The 27,500-nt window shown below is 45.5% G+C and overlaps 3 protein-coding genes and 1 long non-coding RNA gene across 4 annotated transcripts; 2 read left to right on the top strand and 2 right to left on the bottom strand.

Moving 5' to 3' along the window:
* Positions 1-6,336: 6,336 nt before the first annotated feature.
* LOC123182983 (uncharacterized) lies at positions 6,337-10,709 on the bottom strand. The gene is made up of 15 exons (XM_044595703.1): positions 10,466-10,709; positions 9,697-10,036; positions 9,353-9,603; positions 9,130-9,279; positions 8,981-9,055; positions 8,722-8,869; positions 8,593-8,658; positions 8,437-8,526; positions 8,250-8,366; positions 8,089-8,169; positions 7,583-8,008; positions 7,315-7,509; positions 7,107-7,232; positions 6,825-7,028; positions 6,337-6,753 (listed from the first exon to the last, which is right to left on the bottom strand). The coding sequence occupies exons 6-15, from the start codon at positions 8,752-8,754 to the stop codon at positions 6,565-6,567; spliced, it is 1,527 nt and encodes a 508-aa protein (XP_044451638.1). The 5' UTR covers positions 8,755-8,869; positions 8,981-9,055; positions 9,130-9,279; positions 9,353-9,603; positions 9,697-10,036; positions 10,466-10,709; the 3' UTR covers positions 6,337-6,564.
* A 3,576-nt stretch (positions 10,710-14,285) lies between these two features.
* Positions 14,286-15,142, top strand: LOC123182986 (uncharacterized). Its single transcript, XR_006492390.1, has 3 exons — positions 14,286-14,468; positions 14,596-14,708; positions 14,800-15,142. It is a non-coding gene; the product is annotated as an uncharacterized lncRNA (long non-coding RNA).
* Positions 15,143-15,550: 408 nt separating this feature from the next.
* On the bottom strand, positions 15,551-19,057 carry LOC123182982 (protein FAR1-RELATED SEQUENCE 5). The gene is made up of 5 exons (XM_044595702.1): positions 18,758-19,057; positions 16,200-18,310; positions 15,951-16,118; positions 15,741-15,841; positions 15,551-15,665 (listed from the first exon to the last, which is right to left on the bottom strand). The coding sequence occupies exons 2-5, from the start codon at positions 18,299-18,301 to the stop codon at positions 15,613-15,615; spliced, it is 2,424 nt and encodes an 807-aa protein (XP_044451637.1). The 5' UTR covers positions 18,302-18,310; positions 18,758-19,057; the 3' UTR covers positions 15,551-15,612.
* A 2,943-nt stretch (positions 19,058-22,000) lies between these two features.
* Positions 22,001-22,788, top strand: LOC123182985 (uncharacterized). Its single transcript, XM_044595706.1, has one exon. It carries the CDS (start codon positions 22,019-22,021, stop codon positions 22,451-22,453), a length of 435 nt encoding a protein of 144 aa, XP_044451641.1. The 5' UTR covers positions 22,001-22,018; the 3' UTR covers positions 22,454-22,788.
* Positions 22,789-27,500: the final 4,712 nt, after the last annotated feature.

Here is a 27,500-nt window from a genome sequence, read left to right on the forward strand (position 1 = left end):
TGCACTCCTTCACATATGTTTGCACTGATGCACGCATACCTTTCCAACAGAAGCTTTGCTTGATAAGGCGCAATGTGGCTGGTATCCCAAAGTGATCACCGGTAGGCGAATCATGAAGAGCTGCAAGAATTTTTCCACGCAGAGCATCATTATCACGAATCCAAATACGGTCCTTATGGCGAAGCAATCCATCACACAGAGCATACCCGTCTTCATTTGAAGAAGACAGAGCTAATTGAGCCTGCAAGTCTTTTGCTACTATGTCTGTGATGTACATTTCCGCGATGTCCATCAGCCAAGTAGGACGAGACTGAGTTACCGTCAGTAACCAACTGTCCGGAGTAGGTCGATGCGACAGTGCATCAGCAGCATTGTTGTTGACATTGTATTTGATCTGAAACTGCAGCCCAAGGAGTTTAGTGAACACTTTCTACTGCCATGGAGTATGAAGCTGCTGATCGCCCAAGTGCGCCAAGCTGTAGTGACCTGTCATGATCAAGAACTCTGCATGTTGCAAATACATTGGGCATTGATCCACGGCTAGTAAAATCACCATATATTTTTTTTCAAATGTAGAAATGCCTCTAGTTCGCGGACCCAGGCCCTTGCTCACGTATGCCAATGGATGCCCCCTCCGCAGTAGTACGGCACCCACACCAGAATCACTCACGTCTGTTTCCACAACAAACTGAACACTGAAATCCGGCAACGTTAGTACTGGAGCACTGACTAGAGCATGTTTCAATGTGTCAAAGGCCAGTTGTGTATCTGATGTCCAAACAAAAGGAATATGCTTTGCGCAGCAGGTGTGTCAGAGGCTGACTGATCACACCGTACAGACGGATGAATTTGCGATAATATCCTGACAAACCGAGGAAACCATGCAGTTCTTTAACATTGGATTGAACCAGCCAATTCTGCACATCAGAGATCTTTCGAGGATCCGTAGCCACACCTTCAGCAGACACCACATATCCCAGATAGGTGACAGATTGTTGGGCAAACGTGCACTTCGACCCCTTGACGTTCCACTGGTGCTCTGATAATAACCGAAGAGCCTATCACAAGTGTTGAATGTGCTCATCATAAGTTTTATTGAACACCAATATGTTGTTGAAGAAAAGCACAGCGCAATGTCGAAGTACATGGGACAAACCTGTGTTCATGACTAACTGAAAAGTGGCAGGACCTCCCACGAGACCAAAAGCCATCACTGAAAACTCGAAGTGCCCGTTGTGAGTATGGAATGCCGTCTTAAATTCCTCGCCAGAGGCCAATCGAATCTGGTGGTAGCCGGCGCAAAGGTCAAGTTTGGTAAACCAAGATGCGCCTGCCAGTTCACCCAACAGTTCATCAATAATAGGCAACGGGTATTTGCTCTTGAGTGTCAAAAGATCCAGGTGAGGATAATCCACACATAGGTGCCACGAGGTCCTATGCACTTAACTGGGAATAAAAATGGCTTGTTTTCGATTATTCAGGGCAACGGATTGTTCTGCATGGCCATCCTCCGGCTGAGTTTGATCACACTTTGGTTGAATTACAATTAGTTCAAAGCCAACCTGCCACAGAAGTTCCTAATGAAATTCAAGTGTTGCTGGATCAGTTCTCTAAAGTCTTTACTACTCCTACCCAGCTTCCACCTCACAGAGCTTGTGATCACAAGATTCCTCTGATAGCAAGCGCGCAACCCGTCAATATCAGGCCCTATCGCTATTCTCCTCAACTGAAGATTGAGATTGAGAAACAAATTACTGAAATGTTGCAATCAGGTGTTATGCAACCCAACACTAGTCCATTTGCATTGGCAATCATTATGGTCAGGAACATCAGTGATCAAACAAGGCTTGATGGACCGGTCGGGTGAGCGTACATCCAGCGGCGACATAACACGAACATCAGGATTCAGTCTCGGGCTCTCGGCCACATCGATCGGATCAGGCGCCGAACGAATGTGTGCATGCAGACGGCGGTGCTGCATAGCCCTAGTATACGGTGCGCGAGGGTTGCACGTAGGCATGGTTGGCAAGGAAGTCAACGCGTCGCGGTGGCATGCATGTGATGAGCTTAGTCCAAGCATGATGCTGGTGGACGAGGCCCACTTGAGGGACGCGTGCTGCTTGTTTACGAGATTTGTTTGTGACAAAATAAAGGTTGGCACAAGGACTCAGAGTCAGATCGTGATGCTTATCAAGAAAGGAATAGAGAAGTTCGTTCAAAATCTACGTACGTGTGGTGAATTAGGAGCTTTGGCTTGCTTTGTTAATCTCCTTTGGTGTTCACACGGGAAGGCTACGAAGGATTGTGCTTTGGTTTTCTTTGTTGGTACACATTTGTGTTTGGATGGCGATGGTCACGGTGACGGCTTGAGGAGTCTGGAATGTGTCTGCAGTTGGATATGTTTGGCTGGGTCGGACTGTACAGTCTGACGGGATCGACGCGAGTCGGTTGGTACAAAAAAGGTGGTGGAACTGGCGACGATGAGATAGGAGCGTGATGCTGATGGTGACCGATTTCTGGGCGTGGAAACACGTGGCGCATGCGTGAGGGCTTGTGCGGCTTTGACAAAACTATGGCGCGGGATTGATTCAAGGTGGTGTATACACGGAACTTGAAGTCGACGGGGCGCGAGGGTGGACTGATCATCCACCATGGAGTCATGTTGAAGGTGGAGCTGGATTGAGGGGCTACGGTGTAAGGATCCAGAGAAAAAGCCTATTCAGCGAGAAAAAGCGAGGAACACGTAATTCGGACTGGAGCCCAGTGGTCTGATGGAAACGTGAAACTCGTTATCGGTCGGTGATGATCGGTGGTACTCTGCAGTGAAGGTTGAGTGGTGTGGGTTCGCGACCCTTGAGGCTCAACCGGGACAGCAAAGGCTCGACGCGGTAATAGCGGCGAGGCGTGCGGCACGCACGGGACATGGAGATGGGCCAGGGCTCTGGTGGTCATACATGTGGTGAGACAACTGCGAATTTGACTCGGATGAGTACAAACAATGGTGAAATTTCTTTCAGTTTCAGACAGGCGGTCAAGGAAGAGTGGTGATGTTGAGTTCAGGTAACTCTTATGTGTGACACCCAATATGTGAGCTGTTCACTTTCATGCAGGTCAGTGATCGGTGTGTGATGGCGTTGAACGAATACTCTGGAATTTGGAAGCACAAACTAGAGTAATGTGGAACTTAATTTTGCTCGAGTGTTGACTGTGGTCAAGAAAAGAAGGGACTGCAAGTTGCAGGTGGAGTCATATGGAGTCTTTGGAGTAGCAGCGGTACTCATGGAATAAGCTCAAGTCCAATGTACATGGAAGTTTGACGCATGGACGAATCCAAGGCGTTGAAGAATATTCGCCAAGGTGGAGTTTGTTAGAGTTGTGCCGAATATTGTGTACAAGGTAGGTTACAGTTGGACTTATAGTTGTATTGTGTTTAGATAGGATTCGGAGTCGTGTCTAAGTAGGACACTTGTATCCTAGACCTCTCATATATAGTGGGGTAGACACACGATGTAACCTATGCCAGTATAATAGCACGGGAACGCAGAGGAAACCGGCGGCATGTGCCGGCGTCCAGGGCGACCTTGTGCGGTATTGTAGCGGTGTCATGGGGAGGAACGCTCATAGTCAGGCCCTGGGATGTAACCATATCGGTGAACCTCGTTAACAAATTTCGGTTTCGTGCTCGTGTGATTTCTTCGTCCTTGGATTATCGACGGAGTGCCTCGGATTTATTCTAACACTGCAAGTCAATCCATACCTATAACTCCATCATAGAATTGCAAGGGCAAGATCTTGAAGTCAGACTGGAAAGTGTGCCCATCATCTGACCAAAAACAGTTAGGCACCATATGGGCACGCTTCAGATGCCCCCACTAGCTATACGAACTCACGTCGTCTGAGCTGAAAATGTGTGGCTAGGTATCTTTGATGCGACCTTGTCACTGAGAAAAGAATGGGAACTTCTGGAGTCCAAGAGGAAAATGAGCCTTTGCCCCTGTAACTGACAGGTCAATCTGATAGCACTTGGTTCAGATGTATCAGTCCGTGGTTCTGTAGATAAGACCATCAAATCATCATCACTGTCCTCTGAATCCGGTACGCAATATCACAAAATTTAAGCATCTCTTGCACCACATGCAATTGGACTGTGGTGTTGCACTTGTGATCACGGTCCCAACGCTCACCACATACATAACAGAGACCTTTATCTCGGTGATATGCTTTCTATCTGGCCAATTTATCATTATACTGAGACGGTCTTGGATTTTTAAAGCTCAGGTTTTTGGACGCCTCTTATCCTTACCCTTCAACATTGCTTTGAGATCCGTGCTAGCCAACTAACTTTGTACATTAGATTTTCTTTTTTTGTTTCTTTAAAATAAAACAACATATGAACTTCAAACTTTGCAAGACACCAAAGCGTTCTAATTAGAATGTAAGGAAAAACATTCAGATTTTTTTGTCAAACATAAATATAGAAAATTAGATTTTTTGTATTAAAAAATGTACTTTTTAGTATTCATATTGCACGAAAAATTCCGAAAGTTTTTCTATATGGGCGAAACAAAAAAGACAAATATACTCGCACGAATCGCGATGCAAAAATGAGTGGCTAGATAAGGGGGTATCCCAAAGCCTATGCTCTACAAAATGTTTACCATACTGAGACGGCTTTGAGGCCACTTGACGAGCTTCATGAGAGGATTTAGTTTTGTACTGAGGGCTCGATCCAGAAGAAATCGGGCATCGACTCTAACTAGGAGAATTGAGCTCCGTTTCCCCCTCTCCCACTTCTTCCCGCACAACAGCAATACAATACGCAGTATCGAGGTTGGGAGCACGCTGAACAACGACAATAAGACGAATTGCAGGTTTTAAACCATCTATAAAACGAGTAGTATGGTGCATCATGTTAGGATTAGGTTCATAAGCAACTAGTTGATCCATCAATGCAGAGAACTCTAGTACGACATATTCCTAAACAGAATTTGTCTGGCACAAGCGATAGAGATGCCGCACTAAGGTTTGGTGCTGATTACACCCAAACCTTTGCACTAGTACAAGAGACATTTTACGGTGCATCAGATGAATTTTGGCCGTTCATTTTTCTGTATGGATGGCCCAGATATGGAAATACTACTCCAGATTTCTGGTAGTATATTTTGCGACCAGGGGTAGTTTCGGTAGTTCACTGTTTAACGAAAACGCGGGCTGGTTCCCCCGAAAAACAAGTGAAGGGCATTAGTGGAATTTAACGTGATCATTTGTTTTTTCAATAGCCATCGTCGCCCTTCCTCGCCCGCAGTCTGACGGCCCACGCACAGAACCGAATGAAAGGTGAAAGGAAAAGGGCGACCGATGGCGGCGCTATGGCGACAGGACGACGGCGAACCCCGGTCGCCGTGAGTACCCTCCGTGCAGTATTTGCGGGCGGTATGGTTTGGCGCCCCGCCGTACTCGGAGGAGCCAGCACCGCGGGCGCCGCCCTCCCCGGTTTCCTAGGCGGCTGTGGTCGGCGGCTAAATGTCCCCGCCGCTCGTGTTCCCCTCCTAAGCTGCGGGATGTGGAGCGGGTCGCCAAGGGGGAGGACTAAGGCGAGACGTCGCCGGCATGCCCCGTCACCGTCAAGGCCCTACGCGCCGCCGACCAGTGCCGTACAGATCTGTCGCGGCCGATGCAGGTACTCGCATCCGACCCATCGATCCATTGGCCCCCATTTCTTTTTTCGAGTTCCTAAGCTAGCTTGTCCATCGTAAAAGCTGATCCAGCCATGGTCCTCGCCTAGGAGGAGGACGAGTTCCATCACACCAGCAGTAGTTCAGGTCCATGCTCATCCTCTCTGCTCATCTTGTGTCGTTGTTCAAATTCAGAAATCAACACTAGCTTGTATAGCAGCAAGTCCGAAAGTAGCTCATGTACACAATGATTTTTTTTGTATGTGATACTAGTGCAGAGCATGTGCAGTTTCAGATTCCATAGAGAGCATGTTTCAGTTTCAGATTAAGTCATAGTCATATGAACAGACATTCCAGGTCAGACACCTGTTAAACACTCAGAGGTTAGGCAATGGCTACTTCCCAAGTTGGTGGCCAAGTTGGCTCATCCTTTGACATTTTGTAACGGGATAAGCAAACAGGACAGCATTTGCCTATCGTTCATTGGCATAATACAGAACTGAAACCCCAGGTTTAAAAAGGATGTGTTGCTTCGAAGGACACAAGTAGCAAGGAAATTGCGACCGGTAGTGTAAAGCCACTTAGAAATTTGGTTTTTGAAGCACATCCTATAAACCAAAGGGAATTGCATCATTAAACAAAGAATACAAGATTTTGTGCATGAAAGACTTTAATTAAAAATTAATGTAGATATTCAATGCAGATAAAAGTAGTAAATGTACGGCAATTTGCCGTATATATGAAGTAGCACAACCAAAAAAATTGTTTGATACATCTCCGCTGTATAGATAAAGTAATAAAATTGAAAACGGTGTGGAAACCGTCTACGGGGCAAAAACCACACCACGCCCAATCCTATTAACTCTACCCTAAGTCCAGCAGCACACAACTATAGTGCGGAACCATCGTCTCCTGAGACATCTCCGCTGTCGTTGTGTCCGTCGTCACCTCCGAGGTCGAGGTCTTCTAAATCATCTTCTAAATCAACTGCTGGTATGGCCTTCCGAACTTTCAACTCATTGTGAGGTGAATTGATCAAGGCAGCAGCAAGCCATCTTCTGAACTGTCTTATGTCATCCTGCATAGGAGGTAGACGTTAGGACCCTTTGTATATGTGAAAGTTAAGTTAGATAGGGAAGATGTAGTTACCTGGTTGAATATTGCCGACAATCTCACTCCGGTCCAATATTGGATGAATTTCAACACCCAGAGAGCACAGGAACAACCATCTGTTTGCTGTGGCACTTCATAGTCTTTGATAGGCCACGAAGCCACTTGAGTGTCCGGCCATCTACTTCCTTGCATTCCATTTTCCATCACTGCTATATCAATATGTGTTTCCATTCCAAGAAGCTGCAAGTAACATATCACTCAATTTAGTACCGTATTCGTATAAACTGTAAATTATATAAAATGTTGTTAGAGCCTCACCGCAGCAATTACTTCTTTCCGGTTGTTGCGTGATTGGAGTGAGTCCAGAATTTGAATCTCCCTCTTTTGGGAGTTGACAACAGCCAGGAACCAGTGGTTCTTGGGAATATTTGAAGGTAGGAAAATCTGCGTGCAAAATTTGTAAGTGGTTTGAAGTGCCTAAAAATAAAATTTCTTATTATAATAACAGAAGGGTGGATGTTGTTACCATGTCATGTTTAAGGTAGTTATCTCCCCATTTAGTGCCTGATTTGCCGCTTAAAACATCCAAGGTACAATTCGGGACTGTGCCATCTCTCTTCAGGATGTTGACGATGGTCGACCTTTCGACATACACGGTACCATGATCTCGTACACCTTCTAGTCCGTCCAGACGTAGGAGTTCGATTGCCGCATCGAGTACCTAAGAAAGAAGATATTAGTTCAATCGGAAAACATATAAATAATCAAAGATACCATATTGCGTTAGCACTTACATCGTCATCCACCCAAGCTGCAAAGGAGGAATGATCTGGTGTTGTAAGGCATTTAAGATACTTCTGCGTTAGAAGTATGTCCTTGATCTTCACCAACTTGGCGGTCTCTGGAGTACTGTTTACATAATCTGCTACTATATTCTGTGTAACTCGATCTGTTTCTGCCTGAAAATTGATCAAGTCCTCCTTGAGCTGTTTTAGCTGCTGGCTGTTGCTTTTCCCGGGATTCATCTTCTTATTCTGTGTGTACATAACATCGTTACTGTCATGTGTCTGTTGAGATAGAGCTCTTTTCTTTCTGAGCGCGGGGGTGTAAAATTCGTATTCCTCGCTCTGAAGGAGTGAGGACTTCTTTTTCTTCCGGCCGTCATGTCTGACACGCCTTCCTATGGAGTCCATGGCATCCATGGACGTAGGCTTGACCTTCTGTGATATTTGACTTAAGGTTAGGAATATGGGTTGAGAAAAAGTTTGTTAGCAATTTGGTTCAGACAAGTGATGCTGACCTCAGATTCGGAGGATAAGTTCTTGCTATCGTCTCTTTCAGTCTTTGACTTCTGGGGGTGTACATATGTTTTCTTCACCTTCTGCAATATTGTCATCAAGTTAAGAATATGGTTGAAATAAAACCTTTGCTAGCAATATGGTTCAGACATGTGATGCTGACCTCAGATTGGGAGGGTAAGTTCTTGCTGTCACTCCTAAAACGCTTACCAAATGAGTCCACAGCGTCATCTCTGTTTGTTTTTCCTTTGTGGGGGTCCACAGGTGTTTTCTTTACCTTCTGTACAGATGAACAAGTTAGCAGTAAGTATGGTTGACAAAAAAACATTGTACCAAGATGGAATTCATACCTCAAATTCCCCAGCAAGGTTCTTGCTGGGGTTGCTGTAGACACACTTTGGCACTTCATTTGTACTAGCAGCAACATTCTTTGAGGTTTTCTAAAAATAAAAAATGGTTAGCATACATTCTCTGACATGAAGACAGTTAGAAATGTTGTGACATACCTTGAAATTATTATCAACTCTCTGACCCTCATTAAAGTCCTTCTGTCCTACGCCAAATCGATGATCCTATTAATGGAAAAAATGTTAGTCATGCACGAAGGATGAATTACAAAAAAAACAAATGCATACATTGAATGCACAGATGAAGTCCTCCAAACGCATGCTGTTTTGCTTCTGGCGCCTTTGTACTCCGTCCGGAAATCTCTGAATATTGCTGAGACACTATTACTTTCATCTCTCCCACCTGGGCGAGTACGCGGCCTAGTGTCCCATCGACCTACAAGTTAAGATAAATAAGAACTGATTGTTTCATAAAATTATTTGTACAAACAAATAGTTTCAGCCTAAGAAACGAGTAGTATCATTGTACAAGTTACATAGGACGTACCTCAAAAGCAGACTTTGTAGGTTGATGTGAAACCTTGCGCACTGGCTTCCAAGGGCGCCTGAGGTCCTCAACCATCTGCAATTTTTTTTATATTATGAGCAATTTTGCAAAAACTGAGCAGATGACAACTAGTAACAGTAAGCATATACCTGTCCTACTCCTACGTAGTTCTGCGATATTATTTTGTCCACCTTTCCAGCCTTTGCTTCGTCCCAGTATTGGATCAATGGTTTATCTCATTGAAGATAGGAAATGGTGCGATCAATATGGTCGACTCGGAATTTCTCATACAACCAAGTCTGCAAGAGAATTAAAAAGAATACATAAGTGACCAATTAAAGAATATCATAGGAAATAATGAGTTCGTACTACCTGCAGTAGTGGGAGGTTCCCCTCCAAGTTCGCGGCACCGTTCACAAACTTCCTCACACTTGACATTAAGTGGTCGAGAGATAGTTTAGCATAATTTATGGAGTTTATAGTATGTATGTCCACAACAATTGCCAAATATTTGGGATCAACATAGGGTTGTGTCGTTGGGCAAACCAACTTGCCAATGGTGTACAAGACGTAAGGCTTCACAAACCGTGGCCTCTCTTCGCCGATCATCTTCTTACGAAGACCTGAAAAGGTTGTTTGTCAAGAATTGTAAGTATTGTAATTATGAAATTTGTTCCATTATCAAACGAAAAAATAGTTCTGAAAATATCATATACCTTTCAAGGTCAGTTTGTTATGTTCAGGATCCTTTAAATCAAGCCATAGGTCCTGCACTTCTTTCAACGGAGGAGGGACATAGTCCCTCCCCATGCTAGGCAGGCCTGTGATGTGTTCTACGTCTTGCAAGGTTATTCTCATAGGTACCCCGCGTATTACAAACGCGTCAACTTGTGAATCGTATGTGCTAGCAATCTCTTGGCACAAAACTCTCCTAACGTTCATTGCGGGAGTCTTCAGAGTTTCGCGAATTGTCGTTTGACTAGCTATGACATACTGTTCCCCAGTTAACGACTGGGCAAACTCTGAGTACCCGTGCATTGATACAACCTGGGTACCCTGTATGTGCAAAGATTATTTTCAGTGACAAGGCAACAAAAATAAGAGATTTATTGTGAAGAAATAATTAAGCTAATCATTTAGGCTGTTTATTTGGCTATCTGCGGTGTTGTTTTAATTTGCATGCATGTTCTCTTTCTATCTTCAATATGTATAAAAATAAAAATATAAGTTTACTGTACATACCACTGGAGCAAAAAAAATATTTTCAACAGAAAACGTTTGCGCTCATTATTCTATCTTCTGCTGCTCTACTCATTCTTTTTTTTTTTTGCTCTACTCATTCATTGATGTACTATATTGCTGGCTTCTTAATTTAAGACGTGCAAGGCTGATGTAATGATTTGATTAATGTAAACAGGAGGAAATCGGGACTGATGTAATGATTTGTACACGAGTTGATGTACGGGTTCAATGATATATGTATACCTTCTTTGCCGACGAGTGTGGGGGCTTCGGTGCACCTGACTTTGTCGATGAAGGCGGGGGCTTCGATGCACGTGACTTGGACTGCTTCGTGGCCGACTGTGCAGGCCTCGCGGACGCAGCGGGATGATAGGAAGACATACGATGGTGATGGTGATGGTGATGGCGATGGTGAGATTGGTTGGTTCTAGTCGAGGTTCAAGGATGGGGTTCAAGGAGGGAGGCTGGGTTGTGGTGAGGTTTAGGTCGATGCGTATAAAGCATATATATAGGCTGGGTACACGATTGGTTACAATGAAGTCATATATTTGTTGCCGAAGAGATAAACCCATGTTTTGTTTCTTGTTGATGGGATTGGAAGTAACTTTCTAGAATCCTCCAAAATTTTCCTATCAAAAATAACACCTCCTTAAAATATTTTGCATGCAATCCCGTAGGGCGTGCATGCCTCATCTCCTTCCGTTGCTAACGATAGCTACTTTTCTTTTTTCTGGAAAGAAAACAAAATCGCCGGTCGGTTATCTATTTTTGTTGAGTGAATAGCATAAAACTACCACAATTCGTGTTATGGTTCCAAAAAACGACCAAAAATTTGTTTGTGACTGATAACTATCATTTTTGGTGTCGGCTGTTTTAAAAAACTCAAAACACCCGTTGTTAACATTTTAACCCATCTTCTGACTGGTCGGACCCGCACATAAACGAACCGTCAGTTTGACCTCTTGTTTGACCGTTAGCTGACATGCGGAGCCCACATGTCAGTGTCTCTTCCTCACAAAAAAACAATTGGGTCCCTGTGAATGTTTCAAAAACGCAATCGGGTCCCTGTAATCTTTTGAAAAAAGCAATCAAGTCCCTCCCATGGCTGTGCGCCCGCAGCCATGCTCGCCGGCCAGCAGCCGCCGTGAGGAGCTCGCCGGCAGCAGCCATGGGCGCCGCCGCGGAGCTCCCTTCTGTCGCTGTCGTCCAGTACGCACAGGGTGCGGGTGGACGGCTTCGTCGCAATGCTGGACGCCGCAATGGACGACCGCATCCAGGGAGGCCTCCTGCCGGAGTTAGCCGCCCGTGCCACCCGCGGCCGCGACCCACGTCCGTCTGGACCCCTGCACGAGCGGTGGCTGCTGGGGTTCGCCGGCAATGGGGGGCAGCGCCTCTGGCCGGTGGCGCCATGGCTCCACGACGTAGAGGGCGGCGCGTCGGGCTGCATGCTACAGGGAGGAGAAGAGGGTCTGGGGAGAGGAGGCTGTAGTGGAGCCGGAGGAGCGGTGGCCGACGCCGGCGAGGTGGAAGAAGGGGCGGCTGGCGCTGGTGGAAGGAGAGGTGGCCGTCGCTCCGTTGCCCTACTAGACGCCGCCGTCCGTAAGAGCGCCATTGTGCGGGTCGATGTGGTCGTGCGCGTGGCCAGTAGTGTGGCCGGCGGCTATGGCCGCGCCACTGTCTCCGGTGAACTTCGGGTTCTTTTGCCGGTGGGGATTTGAGCTAGTAGACGTCGAAGGAGAAGGGAGGCAGAGAGGAGCGAAGGAAATGAGGAAGAGACTGACATGTGGGCTCATATGTCAGCTAACGGTCAAACAAGCGGTCAAACTGACGGTTCGTTTAGGTATGGGCCCGACCTGTCATAAATCAGTTTAATTTCTTAGCAACGGGTGTTTTGAGTTTTTTGAAACAGCCGACACCAAAAATGGTAGTTATCAGTCACAAACAAATTTTCGGTAGTTTTTTGAAACCATAACACGAATTGTGGTAGTTTTATGCTATTCACTCATTTCTGTTAGACTACGCATATGTATCATTTATCTCCCCACGAAGGGGCCCCACCTCCCTTCCAATCACGCCCTCAGAAAAAAGCGTTCGCTACACATATTAACACGACGAATAATGTTCTCATATAATGTGCAGCACTGCTATACGGACGACAGTATGTAGACCATTTTTGAACGACAATCCATTTAAACCGTCCATGCATGGCAACAGTTGTCTGCAAACCGCTGGATGGACCATCGTGCAAGGGTCGTTCACCCTATATGTCGTGTGTACAACAGTTTCGTATAATGTGTTCACCTCCATTACAAATTGTCATGGCCGCATTAATTGGGCACGGATGCCCGGACCCACGCAAGTATGAGCTAGTATGAGTTGTTCGGACCCACATGATGCCAAATGTCAGTACGAGTCGTCCGAACCCACAAGTGTCAGTACGGCAACAACATGGCAAGCAGACATGCCAATTTTCGTTCACATCTACCATTTTATGCAATTTCTATGGTTTTCCGACGAAAAAACCCTAAAATACTGGCCGGTCGTGACGCAACGTGTGTTTGGTGTCTGAATTCATTCATTTTTTGCATGGGAGCCTCCCATGGGCATTCCCACATCATGCCAAATTTTGGAATCATGCCGTGCATGGCAAGAGATACACCATGTGGAAACGTGCTGCTTCGGTTAGGACGAAAGGCCAAGTCTCAAAGTGTTTTTTTCAGATCCACCAAACGGACCCAAATTTTTTACACACGCACACAACAACATGGCAAGCACACATGCCAATTTTCATTCACATCTACCATTTTATGCAATTTCTATGGTTTTCCGATGAAAAAACCCTAAAATACTGGCCGGTCGTGACGCAACGTGTGTTTGGTGTCTGAATTCGTTCATTTTTTGCATGGGAGCCTCCCATGGGCATTCCCACATCATGCCAAATTTTGGAATCATGCCGTGCATGGCAAGAGATACACCATGTGGAAACGTGCTGCTTCGGTTAGGACGAAAGGCCAAGTCTCAAAGTGTTTTTTTTTCAGATCCACCAAACGGACCCAAATTTTTTACACACGCACACAACAACATGGCAAGCACACATGCCAATTTTCATTCACATCTACCATTTTATGCAATTTCTATGGTTTTCCGATGAAAAAACCCTAAAATACTGGCCGGTCGTGACGCAACGTGTGTTTGGTGTCTGAATTCGTTCATTTTTTGCATGGGAGCCTCCCATGGGCATTCCCACATCATGCCAAATTTTGGAATCATGCCGTGCATGGCAAGAGATACACCATGTGGAAACGTGCTGCTTCGGTTAGGACGAAAGGCCAAGTCTCAAAGTGTTTTTTTTTCAGATCCACCAAACGGACCCAAATTTTTTACACACGCACACAACAACATGGCAAGCACACATGCCAATTTTCATTCACATCTACCATTTTATGCAATTTCTATGGTTTTCCGATGAAAAAACCCTAAAATACTGGCCGGTCGTGACGCAACGTGTGTTTGGTGTCTGAATTCGTTCATTTTTTGCATGGGAGCCTCCCATGGGCATTCCCACATCATGCCAAATTTTGGAATCATGCCGTGCATGGCAAGAGATACACCATGTGGAAACGTGCTGCTTCGGTTAGGACGAAAGGCCAAGTCTCAAAGTGTTTTTTTTTCAGATCCACCAAACGGACCCAAATTTTTTACACACGCACACAACAACATGGCAAGCACACATGCCAATTTTCATTCACATCTACCATTTTATGCAATTTCTATGGTTTTCCGATGAAAAAACCATAAAATACTGGCCGACAAGATTCAGTTTGATTATTTTTGTTTATTTGTATTAATAATTTTGGCCTTCGTGATTGTTCCTCGCCACACTTTATTTTTCAAAGAAACGTACTGGTTTTATTTTCCTTTAAACGTATTGGCTAACCAGCTGGCGCGTCTCCTAGTTTCATGGAAGGTATCTCCTGACTTGTTAACAAACCGTGCATATCTCCTGATTTTTTTTCAGAAATGCATATCTACCGATTTGTTAACAAACCGTGCATATCTCGTAACCACATCTCAGCCTCTTCCATCTCGTTCCAGCACAACCTCATCTTCGGCGATCCAGATTCAGCTCTGCTGGCTGGGATCCGCGGCTGGTTCTCCTCCTCGTGGGCAGCACACAGCCGCCGGAGAAGCCCGTGGTGAACGATGTCACGCTGACCTTCTCGTGGTCGTCCCCACTCTCTCATAGGTACTGCACTAACTCCCCAGGGGCACAACAATTGTTCATATGAGTTGCTATGCGTTCCTAGAACCCTAAAATGTCGTTGATTCCTAGTTTCAGCGTTCGTACTGATTGGATTCACACTGTATTGCAGATGATCCTGATTTGCCTGAGTTGCTATGTGCTTGTCACGAGCCAGCAGTCCGAGACATCTATTACACTGATTATAACACGCGGTGTTGCTACCTAAAATGCAACATGCATGAGGTCTGTTGTGACGCTCATGCACTGTTGCGAACGAATGTCCTAGTGTTTTATTATTGACGTATACTTCTCCCCATGTTATTAATGTACGCAGCTGGGTTGCAAGTTGTTCATTCGGGAAGACCTCCTCAACAACTACGCTGAACAGATGGTCAATTACTGCACAACGGCAATGGACAATTGTCATGAAGAGGCATTGGCTACTGCGGCCTTGCTTCTGAAGGAGAAGGATCAACAAATATCAGAATTAGAGACCAAACTATATGCTCTAGCGTCAGAGTTGCCTACTACAGGCGAGAAGGACACATCGAATGACATAATACTCGCAAAGAAATTACAAGAAGAGAGATACAAATGTAGGAGATACTCAATACTTTTTTGGTTCATGATGATAATATATGTTGCTAGAATTTTAATCCCCACTTTGTAAGACTAGATTTCACCTACAGATCATTAATGTTGAACTGAAAGAACGTACTAGTTCATGGTGGTTTTCTTGCTCTTACTGACTCATGATGCGCTTATGGTCCATCAGAAAGCGTCCGAACATTCAGATCAATTCTGGAAACATGATCAATCAATTCCATGTATAACGTACGACTGGCACGGCCATGCATGACCGCTGTGAGAAGGATTAGCACGAGAGAAACTGCAAGTATGTTCATTCACACAAACACAAAGAGAAGATGGGCACGTACGTAGTCATGCAGTACGATAACAACAAGAGTCAACACTGATGCATCTTGTAAATTCCAATCTCATAAACGGGAAAATGTAGCGTGCATGTACATCTCATTCAAAGTACAAATATAACTCTGATGATAAATTCCATAGTAAAAAACTGAATGTATAACACTTGTGACCAACAATTCGATAGAATAATGGCAAACAGAAAGTGGCTTCATTGTCATCTTTTCTTTGTCCCCCTTGTCTGTCTACTTAGACTTTCCAGCCGTTTTCCTGTACAAACTCAAATAAATTAACATGGTATCGACACAGGGTTCAACATGTACTTCTGAAAATGCATAAACTTACGTGAAAGGTCTTTGTTCTTAGCACACACTTCGTCATTGTTCTCTTTTCTCTTTCTCCCCCGAGTCATCATACTAACTTCAGTCACCTTTGTTGAAGCTTTCCTGTGTAGTGCAAAACATTGTTTAAATTGCACATATTAGCATGCTTCAACAACAGTTCGACTTGCACAAGTACAGTAGACAAGATACATGAATTTTTTTTAAAACTTACTTCACCGGTTTCCTCTTCTTAGCACAATCCTCTTCTTCTGCCGCCTCTTCTTCTTCTTCTTCTTCTTCTTCTTCTTCTTCTTCTTCTCCTCCTTCTTCTTCTCCTGCTTCTTCTACAGTATTGTTCACTTTTTTCTTCCTCCCCCTACTCAACTGACCATGAACTTTCCTGCAAAAAGTAAACCATATTGACAGGCTGCAACCAAGAAATGAACATATGCAGTACACATCAAAATGACCAAACACTTACTTCAATGTTTTCTTTTTTGCTTGCAAATTCTCCAGGAATGGCTTCAACCTCTTATTCGATTCTTTGGCTGGTCTGCCTTTGGGATTTATTATTGGTTTAGGGTCTTGGACTTGATCTGTAAACCATTGCCGCGCCCCAGAAAAATAAGCCGGCATAGGAACAAATGATGGCGTGCCAGTATTCCCATCATTTTTGTTGCCCTCGTCCAATATGCTCCTCAGGTACTCCATCACCTTTTCTGACTGCATTTCACTAGCTGAGGCCGTGAATAAAGCCTCACTAGCCATATTGCGCAGTTCATGGTACTTATCCATCTGTTCTGACCATACATGTGTATTGGCACTCCTCACAGAACCGAAAGCAGGCTTGGCTTGCATTGTCCATCTAGCCTTCACACAACATGCGGGGATGGTGCATATCCCATTGTACTTCAAAACGCAAAATATATGAGCACATGGAAAATCCTCGCTTTCCATCTTCCTACATCCACAATATGCACTTTCCATCTTAGATCCATCAAAAATACATGTGACATGGAACCTAACGTGCACCGACTCTTTGCGAGCAACTCCATAGCTAACCAAACCAGTGTCCTCTTCCACCTCAAGAACATTCCATCTTGATAAGTTGACAATCTCGTCCTTTACCTTACTGAACATAACAGGGGTATAAATAGATGAGGCACTTATCTCAAGTGGATCGGCAGTCAATCTAGTGAAGGAGATTGTGTGCGAAGCTACAGCGTCCAATGCTGCTTCATTCCTACGCAAAACTGACACACAGTGTTCAACGTGTTGCACGAGATCAACGAGTTTCATTCTCCTATTCAGGTGCACATGAAGCCTCGAGTTTAGAGACTCACTCCTCTGATTGCTCAACATCCCTAGGAAATACCTTCCCTTGTTATATGCTACAGACCACTTTTCTCTCAGCTCGTACATCCTGTGAATCCATGCATCTTTCTTTTTCCTTGTGATTCTGAATCTCTTCTTATAAGCCAACCAGCGTCTCTCAAACTCATGAACCTCCATGGCATAGTAAATAAATTTCCTAAATTCCTTAAGCTTTTCCTTTCGGAGGTGAAGCACCATATTCTGCTCGATATGCCAGCTGCACAGACGGTGATATGTGCTAGGCCAGACTGATGATATGGCTTTGGCCATTGAAACGTCGCCGTCTGTGATCGCTGAAATGGGATGCTTCTGGTGCATTGCCTCCAAAAAAACCTGAAGCAGCCACTCATATGAGTTAGCCGACTCGTCGGATACAAGACCAACCCCAAACACGACTGTGCTGCGGTGATGGTTCAGCCCCACAAATGGAACAAACGGCAACCTATATTTGTTTGACCGGTATGTGCTGTCAAACACCACCACACCACCAAATGCAACATAGTCCAAGCGAGATTGGGCGTCTGCCCAGAATATGTTCTGCAGATGCCCATCACTGTCTGTGGTGTATCTGTAAAAAAAATCTGGGTCTTTCATCTGTTGTGCTGTCATGTAGTTCAGCATAAATTGAGCATCGCTACCTTCTATCTTTTTCTTCTTCTCCAACGCGACATGGTTATACAGATCGCGAGATATAAATCCAACCTTGCCCAAACCACCAGCCTGCTTCTCCATCACATCCATTATCTGATGTGTGCGAAGTCCACCAACCGAGTACTCAATGACATCCGCCTTCTGTGGATCGGTCATGCCACGATGAGACCACAAGAAAGGTGACAACTCAGGATTTATGAATGGATGGCTATGTTGGTCAACAAAATTCTTTACAAACCACAACCCAGTGCTTGCTTGAAGCTCAACCTGCAAAAGAGCAGGACAACCACACCGAGAGAGTGCCCTTGGCGTCCTTTTCTTGTCGGTTTCATCAAAGTGCTTTACGTCACGATATCCTTGTTTGCAACACACAAACGTCCTCCGGTATGCATTTTCCTTGTTTCCCTTATATTTCAGATCGCCCTTTCTAACACCAAACCCTTTGTTCTTCGCATACCCTAAGTAGAACTTGTACGCTTCGTTCTCACTTTTAAATGTCTGCCTGACCATCGAGTCGTACTCCATAAATTCATCTATCGAGATGCCTTCGCCAGCCATGCCGATATCCTGCCATAAGAAACAGCAAAACCTGTTACATATTTACATGAAAGAAAATACGCTGCAACTAAAACATATTAATTATACATTGTCAACGATTATCATCTGTAACTGAACCAATAATCTCTGACATCCTTACTAATTTTCTGAGCAGCCAAGAATCCTACTGGCCATAGTATTTAACCCATCATTTTCATGTTCTAAGAAATCTGTATTATGTTCTTGTAAGAAGTAACATGCATCCCACAATATCAAACTCATAATCTGAGAGTTCTCACACACACTACTATTCCTTGCTAGGAAAAATGAGAAGAACTAGGAACCTCTCACACACTACTAATCCAGCATCCACACGGACAGAAAACCCAGCAGCCATTTTCGGATTCGTATTGCGTGCACAGCCAGCATCCATGTGCGCCCAGCTATGGTGTTTGGGGAGCATCAGAGGCAACGTACCTATGCGAGGGATCTCAACCACGACGCGCGGAGGAACCGATCTCCGGCGCCGTCCGAAGATCCTTCGATGGAGAGAGAGGGCCGCCGGGCGGCGCGGGCCGGCTGCGCCGTTGAAGATCTTGGGGCCCCGTCCAAGATCTTGCGGCAGCGCCCGCAGGGCGGGAGACGGAGCGGCCGCCCCAGTGCGACTCAGGAAACGGCAACCGATGGGCGGGGGAAGGAGCGACCGCAGGGCGGGAGAAGGAAAGGCGGCCCCTGTGCGACTCAGGCGACGGCTGCCGGGCAGAGAGGCGGCGGCAGAAAAATGAAGAACGCACGAGAAGTGAAACCTACGAACTAAGATAGGGCAATTCTATTCCAGCTGTGATTACTTACGTTATTAATCACAGCAATTACCCATATTATTAATTAATAACATTATCATTAAGAAAGGACTAATCTACCCTTACAACCAGTTACTAAAATGTCCTCAAGAGAAAAAAACAGGGATAAATAATGACCATTGGATCAACTATATACTACGCACTATTTACGGGAGTATGATGCACCGTAAAATGTCTAAATTACTTCCAGGATGCATGCGCAAACTTATGTTGCATGGACGAAAGCCTACGCACTGCTGACCCTTCAAACTGCATTGCGGCCACCTCAATCCGCAACACAGGGTTAGTACCGAACATAGCAAAGTAGTCCTCACACCTAGCTTGCCAGAACTTAGGATTATCTCGTTAAAGGCATTACTCGGATATGCTCAGACTGTTCTTCAGGGTGAAAAACTAGATTCTGACCGTGAGTGGTTGGATCCGGTGATGACGGCGCTTAAGCGTCACTCCCTTTCTGAAGGCGTTGCTGTTGAAGAACATTATCGTCTATGTGATGTCATAAAATAGTTGGTGTGGATATGGTCATTGTTGTAGCTTGCTAATTGCAGATCAGATCGCTTTAGGTTTTACTTTTTTCCTCGCATACGCATAGTTTTGGTCTTAAATGACTTTGCTATTGCCGACGTGTTTTTTTATGCGTATCTTGGTGTTGGCTGTGTGCATCGTAGCTATGCAGAGGCCGGGTGTGCTCATTGTGTTTGTATCCTCTTGATGCTTCATTTTGAGACAATAAAATCCACCCTTTGTCGAAAAAAAGAACTTAGGATTATCACCATCGAAATGAGGAAAATCAAAGGACGGTGTCTGGACATGGTGATACTGAGGGTGCGACACACGATGCTCCCGATTGACCAGACAAGCGAATGAAAAGGATGCAGTCATACCTCGTGTCGAAGGCGAAACATAGGGCAGAGATGCCCCAGATCCCAACCCCCCATGTAGGCATTGGATCCAGCGACGATGTCACTTATGTGTCGTTTCTTCTTGAAGGCGTCGCTTTTAAAGAAACTTCTTCGTGGCCCTTGTGTTCTCATGAGATAGTTGGTGCCAATGGTTATTGTTGTACGTCGTCTATCGCTGTTTGTATCGCTTCATGACTTTTTTTTCCTCTTTACTTATGCATAGTTTCGGTCATCTATGACTTAGCTCTTTGCCGGCGTGATCATATGGTGTGTGTGTTGACTGTGTTCATCCTGTTTATGCAGAGGCCGGGTGTGTCTCATTGTAATTGTATTCCTTGATGCTATATTATGAGTCCATAAAAATACACTTTATCAAAAAAGATACGGAGTGGTTATCCGCTGGTTGCCAATCATATTTATATGGATTTCATGAAACCATTTTTTCCTCTCCCGCTGCAATGTTCCCAAGTAGCTACTATAAATTCTACGACTCCTAAAATTTGATGCTTTGGTAAAGCTTGTAGGAGCAGGTCAATATTGGAGAGAGAGAGAGAGAGAATACAACGCAACAGGAGAGAGATGAGGGAGAGAGGGGGCAAGTTTACCATGGCTCGGTCAAAAACTATAAGCATATTTTGCAAAGATAAGCACAGTGTGAAAGATAATACAGTTGCACACTTACATGTTTGAAATTCAAAGTGCGTGTGGCGGGCGTGGAGGGGGAATTGTGAGTTTGATGTGCCATTAAGAGAGGTGGCGAGCTTTGATTGGGGAGGTGGAATATTGGGTAGAAGAAAAGTTATTTAATGATAAAAATGTAGAAATGCCGCCTGATGTGCACAAGGATTCTAAAGCTATATGTTAGATACGATTGATGTTGAACTAGCAGTATATAGATTCACCTTGTGTTATATACTGCTAGTTCAACATCAATCATATCTAGTACACGGTTCATCATCTCCCGCTTCGCTGTGTCTTTGCAAGACAAATCTGGCATGCTTGTTTTGCTAAGGCTGGAGTTGAGCTTCTGTTGCTGATGTCCACTGAGGAGAGGACTGGTGGATGAATGTTCGCAAACGGATCCCAAAGGCGAGAAGGAAGATTTTCGACTCCTTTGTGATACTTATATGCTGGCAGCTATGGAAGCTTCGTAACAGCTTTGTTTTTGGGCCTAGATCCTCTCTGGACACGGTGCAAAGATTTACCTCTCAGATTTTCGGAGGAGCTGCGTATGTGGATGAGGGCCGACGGCCATGGAGTGAGTGTATTCTGCGAGTAGTCATGCCAGGGTTTAGGAGTGGCAAGTGCAGAGTCTGGCAATGTGTTCCTGTAACTCTCTTGTACATTGTTTTCTACCTTCTATAAGCTAAGGTACGCAATTGCTTACTCTTAAAAAACACACGGTGAATTACCTAGTATTAAGAAAACGGAAAGCATGATGGAGATCCATAGTTTTGTCTGTTGCACTTGGGCTTAGCAAAACCGCATGGTTCACACTCCCAATTAACTAGTATTAAGAAAAAGCATGATGGAGATCGGCAGCGTTGTCTGTTGTACTTGGCTTAGCAAAATCGCGTGGTTCATGCTCCCAATACAATATCAGCCACTTGGCCATCAGATTAAATTATTTAATAAAAATATAAATATACTAGAAACAAATCCATGAGTCGTCCGGCTAAATTATATGGGACGCATAGTTGTCCGGCATCATATGAATGATTTGTCTTGTTTTTCACCATGTATAATTAATAAGCAGGTGGCGTGCCCCTCGTGTTCTCTTAAAAGAATGATGGACATGCTTGGCAGAGGATACATGCATGGTGAAAGACGATCTAAGCCATGGAATAATTGTAGACGTGCCTCGAGCGAATATACCTGGCTTTCCCATGCAAGTTGCTCACGCGTGTATCTATAAATGCAGTCACCGGCCTCCCCCTTCTTCAATCCATTGCCATTCATATCTCGTGTGAGCAGCTATGGAGTTCATTCACAAGGGTGGGGTTTGGTGGTTCCTCCTGCTCGCAATGGTGTTGCTGGCTCCGGCGACGGTAGGCGCCGAGCAGGAGGATGGGGCCACAACCATTACCACCTTGCACGTGGAGGAGGAGGTCGGCTCGCGTGCCGATGACCATGGCAACGACGATTGCGACATCAAGTGCGCCTATTACCAAGATCTGGCCAGGAGACAGTTCTGTGTGGACCAGTGCCACAGCCAGCAGCATCATCATCCTAGCAGAGAAGACTGCGAGTTGAAATGTCAACACTGGCAAGACCCAACAAGAAAGGAATTATGCGTGCAACAGTGCATGAGCTTCGGCCTCAACCTCCATGTGAGTGGCAGCAGCAGCGTGGACGAGCACCTCCGCGGCTGGGAAGCGGTGGCCGGAGCCATCATCGAGGAGGTGGTGTGACGTCCGCGGTGTCGCATCTATAATACTGTACTCCATAACTATTAAGAGTGTACTCCTATATGTAAGTTATAGTGCGTACGTGTCACCGGCGAGTAGTAGCTCTATACGGAGACCTACCTCGACCGACTATGGCTCGTGCGTACGTACACGCCCGCGTATACGTCTAGCTAGCTGTAGCTACGACGACAAAGGCGTGAGAATAAAAGGCCAATAGCGCGCGGTAGCTGCATGCTTGGCGATGCCTCTCCTAGAAGAGAGCTGCATGTGTATGTGTATCTATATGTCACTGTATGTGTTCCGTGCATTTGTTCCATCCCTACGTATCTTTCTGGTGACACTGCTTTGTCCAAACAAGTACTCCCTCTGTCCATTTTTATAAGTAATTTTAAACAATTAAAAATGGGTTACCTTGCATCTTGTCTGAAATGTCTTCAAGACTTTATAAAAGTGAACAGAGGGAGTAGTACTATTGGTTCGCTTTAGCGAAAACTGAAGCCTTGCGGTTTACAAGGTTCAACGAGCACAAGCGCAACAAGGTCGTACTAGTTTTAGATACATCTATTTGTATCTATTTCTTTGACAAGTATTTCAAGATAGAGGAAGTATGTTCAACACACTGTGACGATACGCACACACGATACAAACCCAGTCAGGGTTAAGGCTGATCAACAGCGCGCGGTAGCTGCATGTCTGGCGATGCCGGCTCTCCTAGAAGAGAGCTGCATGTGTATGTGTATCTGTATGTCTATTTATATGTTCCGTGCACTTGTTCCATCCAGAACGAAAATCTACGTATCTTTCTGGTTACACTGCTTTGTTCAAATAAATACTGTATTTCTTAAACGAGGCATTTGCATCGCTTTAGCGAGAACTGAAGCCTTTGTGATTTACAAGGTTCAACGAGCGCAACAAGGTCGAAGGTTCAACACACTCTCTGGCGATACGCACACACAATACAAACCCAGGAAGGGTTAAGGCTCAACAGCCAACATAGACGATGCAAACCCCATGGGGTCCATGACTCACAAGCCGAAACGCACACCCACACCCACCACGGTGAAGATGAAGAGGGACACCATGCTCCATCACTCCGACTCCCTTCCATGAGTGTCGAAGCATGAGGCGAAGCTGTCGAATGAAGGGATCAATGAGTTTGTTTCTGAAGCTAGGGAATATGTATATACTCTCCCCGTTTCTAAATATAAGACGTTTTAGAAATTTCAGTATAAACTACATACGGATGTATATAGACATATTTTATAGTGTAGATTCACTCATTTTGCTTCGTGTGGAGTCTATAGTGGAATCTCTAAAAGGTCTTATATTTAGGAACGGAGAGAGTAGTTAGTACCATTCTTACCGCCACAGTGGTCGTGGTCGTAGCAGTAGGTGTCGAGGTTTTCACAACGCCACTGCTCTCCTTCCGCGTCTCCACCAAGTTTAGAGGTTGTGTGGCGGCGACGGACCCGTCACCGGCCTTGGTGACCTTCAAGTCCGTCCGCTTTCACGCCAGCCACGATGGCCAACCTCGGCCCAGGCTTTGACTTCTTCGGCTGCGTAATGGGGGATACCCCGCTCACACTGGTAAACACCTGATGGCCACCATTGACCATGCCCTACCCACCGGCATGGTCGCCATCGCTTTCCCGTCTAGCACGCACTTGCTGGCCGACTCTCCGACGACTCGCTACACAACTACTCCGCACTAAGCCGTCCACCGTTGTCGTGCCACCTCCCTGAGGCTCGACCGCTCGATTTCGACCCTGCCCTTGGAGTGTGTCTGATCGGCCGCCCACCGACGCTTCAGTGGGAGGAGGTCCATGATGGAGGGTGGAGATGGTGGCAAAAGCGGAATAGGGAAAACGATGGCCGGTGCGGGGCTGGTGGTGGCATGGGTGATAAGAAGGGACTCATACGGGGCGGCGGCGTGGGGATGGTAGATTGGATGGTGTCGATTGGAGAGAGGCTGCTTGGGAATCAAGGGTGGAGTCGGCATTCTTGCATGGGTTTCCATCGTTGATTTTTTTTTAGTCAACTACACCACTGTGGCGACAACTTGGCGCGAAAAGTTAGTTTAGTGCTAAAACTTACGGCATACATTAAACTGGTACCATAACTTGGATTTGGCGTGCATATACGGTGCAAATCAGGTTTCTATACAAACATGGTGCTGATTAGGCATCCCAACGTAGCATGGGACCCGCTGTCCGTGACTGACGACAAAGATGATGTGCGCTTGCTATTTTGAAAAGAAAAATCTCAGAAAATTTTCTCTCGGAAAAGCCCCTGCCACGGACGCAAGGGTCCACTCGTCAACATGACAGAAAATAATGGAAATAAACTGGGTCTGCGGGATTCGAATCATTGACTTGAAGCACGTAGGATGCGTTTGGTTACCTGCATCATTTTTAGGCACTTTGCATAGTTGTCCCAACTGAGCCTGGCTGAGCATATACAGGCAAAAAATCAACATTTGCATGTTGATTGGTTGCCTGCATCCCCTGTAGCCTGCATGTGTCGAAGCCGAAGGCCTGCTATTTGGTTGCGTACTTGTTTGAGGGGAAACACAAGTCCGGTTGTTTGGTTACATCCAGGACAGTTGTGTGATAACCTCCTCCTCGATGTGGTGAGATTATCAGAGGCACACATGAAAAGAACTAAACTAGACAGAACAAACTTAGACACAAACACAAATCTTTACCATGCATCACAAGTTTTAAACGAACATAGTATGATAAATTTTAAACGAAACCAAGTCTTAAACCAAGAACCAACGAGGAATGGGCAACAGTAGCTCAGGCGGTCAGGCGAAGGCGTTGTCGTACTCCTTGCACTTGGTGACCACCTCCACGCCCTCATCGTTGAAGACGATCACCTTCATGGTGTGGGGGGTCGGCAGCTTGAACGTCAACATGTACCCGATCATGATCTGGTGAACGGCGGCGAAGGTGGCCCAACCCTGATCAAGGGTGACCCTGCCGTTGACCACCCTCACCGTCACCCTCCATGCGCAGACGATGTTCGTCTTGAGCTTGAACTCTGTAGGGATGGCGGGGAATTACTTCGTGAAGTCCAGAGGCAATGGCAGACTCTCTAGCTTTGGACCAAGGATAACCTTGCAAAAGTGGTTTGGTCCTGACTCCTGATGGTAGTGGCCATAATTCCTCCAATTGGCGCTTGGGTGATCCTGCACCGGCACTTCAACCAATGGCGGCACGACCTCCTTGCCCTTCTCCAATGGTGGCACGACCTCCTTGCCCTTGTCCATGTGCATTATGAAAAGCACGCATTTCAATGGTCAACATTCATTCATATCGGCCTAACTATCCTATATTAACCTACCCTACTAACCAAGCACCGCACTTAAACCCCCTCTGTTTCACCACCTCTCCTCTTCCACCTCTCTGTTTCACCACCTCTCCTCTTCTTCTTTTTTGCGGGGTCACCGCCTCTCCTCTTCCACCTCTCTGTTTCACCACCTCTCCCTCGCCATGAACTCCAACCCCAACCCTTTCCCCTGGGGCATTGGATATGGAGGGCCTTCTTCCTTGGGTGCTCGTTAGGTGACCGCAAGAAGTTCGAGTACACCATGGAAGTGTGCTCGAACTTCAGCAGCATCGATGACATGCACAAGGAGGCCGTTGTTGTGATGAAGAAGGCTACGCCGGATGAGCTCAAGACACTGATTCCGGACCCAGCCAAGGGCGCAATGTCAGTGTACATCCTACGCTGGGCCATGAATCAGGCAGACACCCGTGACACTGGATAGCGGGCAAGATGGGCCTAGTACAGTCAGTACAAGGTGCCTCAAGACTAGCGTTCCGCGCGTGTACTGGAGTAGGACGTTCGGGTCGCTGGAGGCCGACAGTGACGAGGTGCAGATGGTGGCTAGAACAGCGGCGACAGGCGACCGTGCAAGACCCATCGTTCTTCACGAAGATGATGAGGAAGAAAAGAAGATGGCTACTGATGTCTACTACACAACCTTCTTCTTGTAGACGTTGTTGGGCCTCCAAGTGCAGAGGTTTGTAGGACAGTAGCAAATTTCCCTCAAGTGGATGACCTAAGGTTTATCAATCCATGGGAGGCGTAGGATGAAGATGGTCTCTCTCAAGCAACCCTGCAACCAAATAACAAAGAGTCTCTTGTGTCCCCAACACACCCAATACAATGGTAAATTGTATAGGTGCACTAGTTCGGCGAAGAGATGGTGATACAAGTGCAATATGGATGGTAGATATAGGTTTTTGTAATCTGAAAATATAAAAACAGCAAGGTAGCAAGCGATAAAAGTGAGCGTAAACGGTATTGCAATGCTAGGAAACAAGGCCTAGGGTTCATACTTTCACTAGTGCAAGTTCTCTCAACAATAATAACATAATTGGATCATATAACTATCTCTCAACATGCAACAAAGAGTCACTCCAAATTCACTAATAGCGGAGAACAAACGAAGAAATTATGGTAGGGTACGAAACCACCTCAAAGTTATTCTTTCCAATCAATCCGTTGGACTATTCCTATAAGTGTCACAAACAGCCCTAGAGTTTGTACTAGAATAACACCTTAAGACACAAAATCAACCAAAACCCTAATGTCACCTAGATACTCCAATGTCACCTCAAGTATCCGTGGGTATGATTATACGATATGCATCACACAATCTTAGATTCATCTATTCAACCAACACATAGAACCTCAAAGAGTGCCCCAAAGTTTCTACCGAAGAATCAAGACGAAAACGTGTGCCAACCCCTATGCATAGGTTCATGGGCGGAACCCGCAAGTTGATCACCAAAACATACATCAAGTGAATCACGTGATATCCCATTGTCACCACAGATACGCACGGCAAGACATACATCAAGTGTTCTCAAATCATTAAAGACTCAACCCGATAAGATTACTTCAAAGGGAAAACTCAATCCATTACAAGAGAGTAGAGGGGGAGAAGCAACATAAGATCCAACTATAATAGCAAAGCTCGCGATACATCAAGATCGTGCCAAATCAAGAACACGAGAGAGAGAGAGAGATCAAACACATA

This window comes from Triticum aestivum, chromosome 1D, assembly GCF_018294505.1.
Source record: "Triticum aestivum cultivar Chinese Spring chromosome 1D, IWGSC CS RefSeq v2.1, whole genome shotgun sequence".
Classification (NCBI taxonomy): Eukaryota; Viridiplantae; Streptophyta; class Magnoliopsida; order Poales; family Poaceae; genus Triticum; species Triticum aestivum.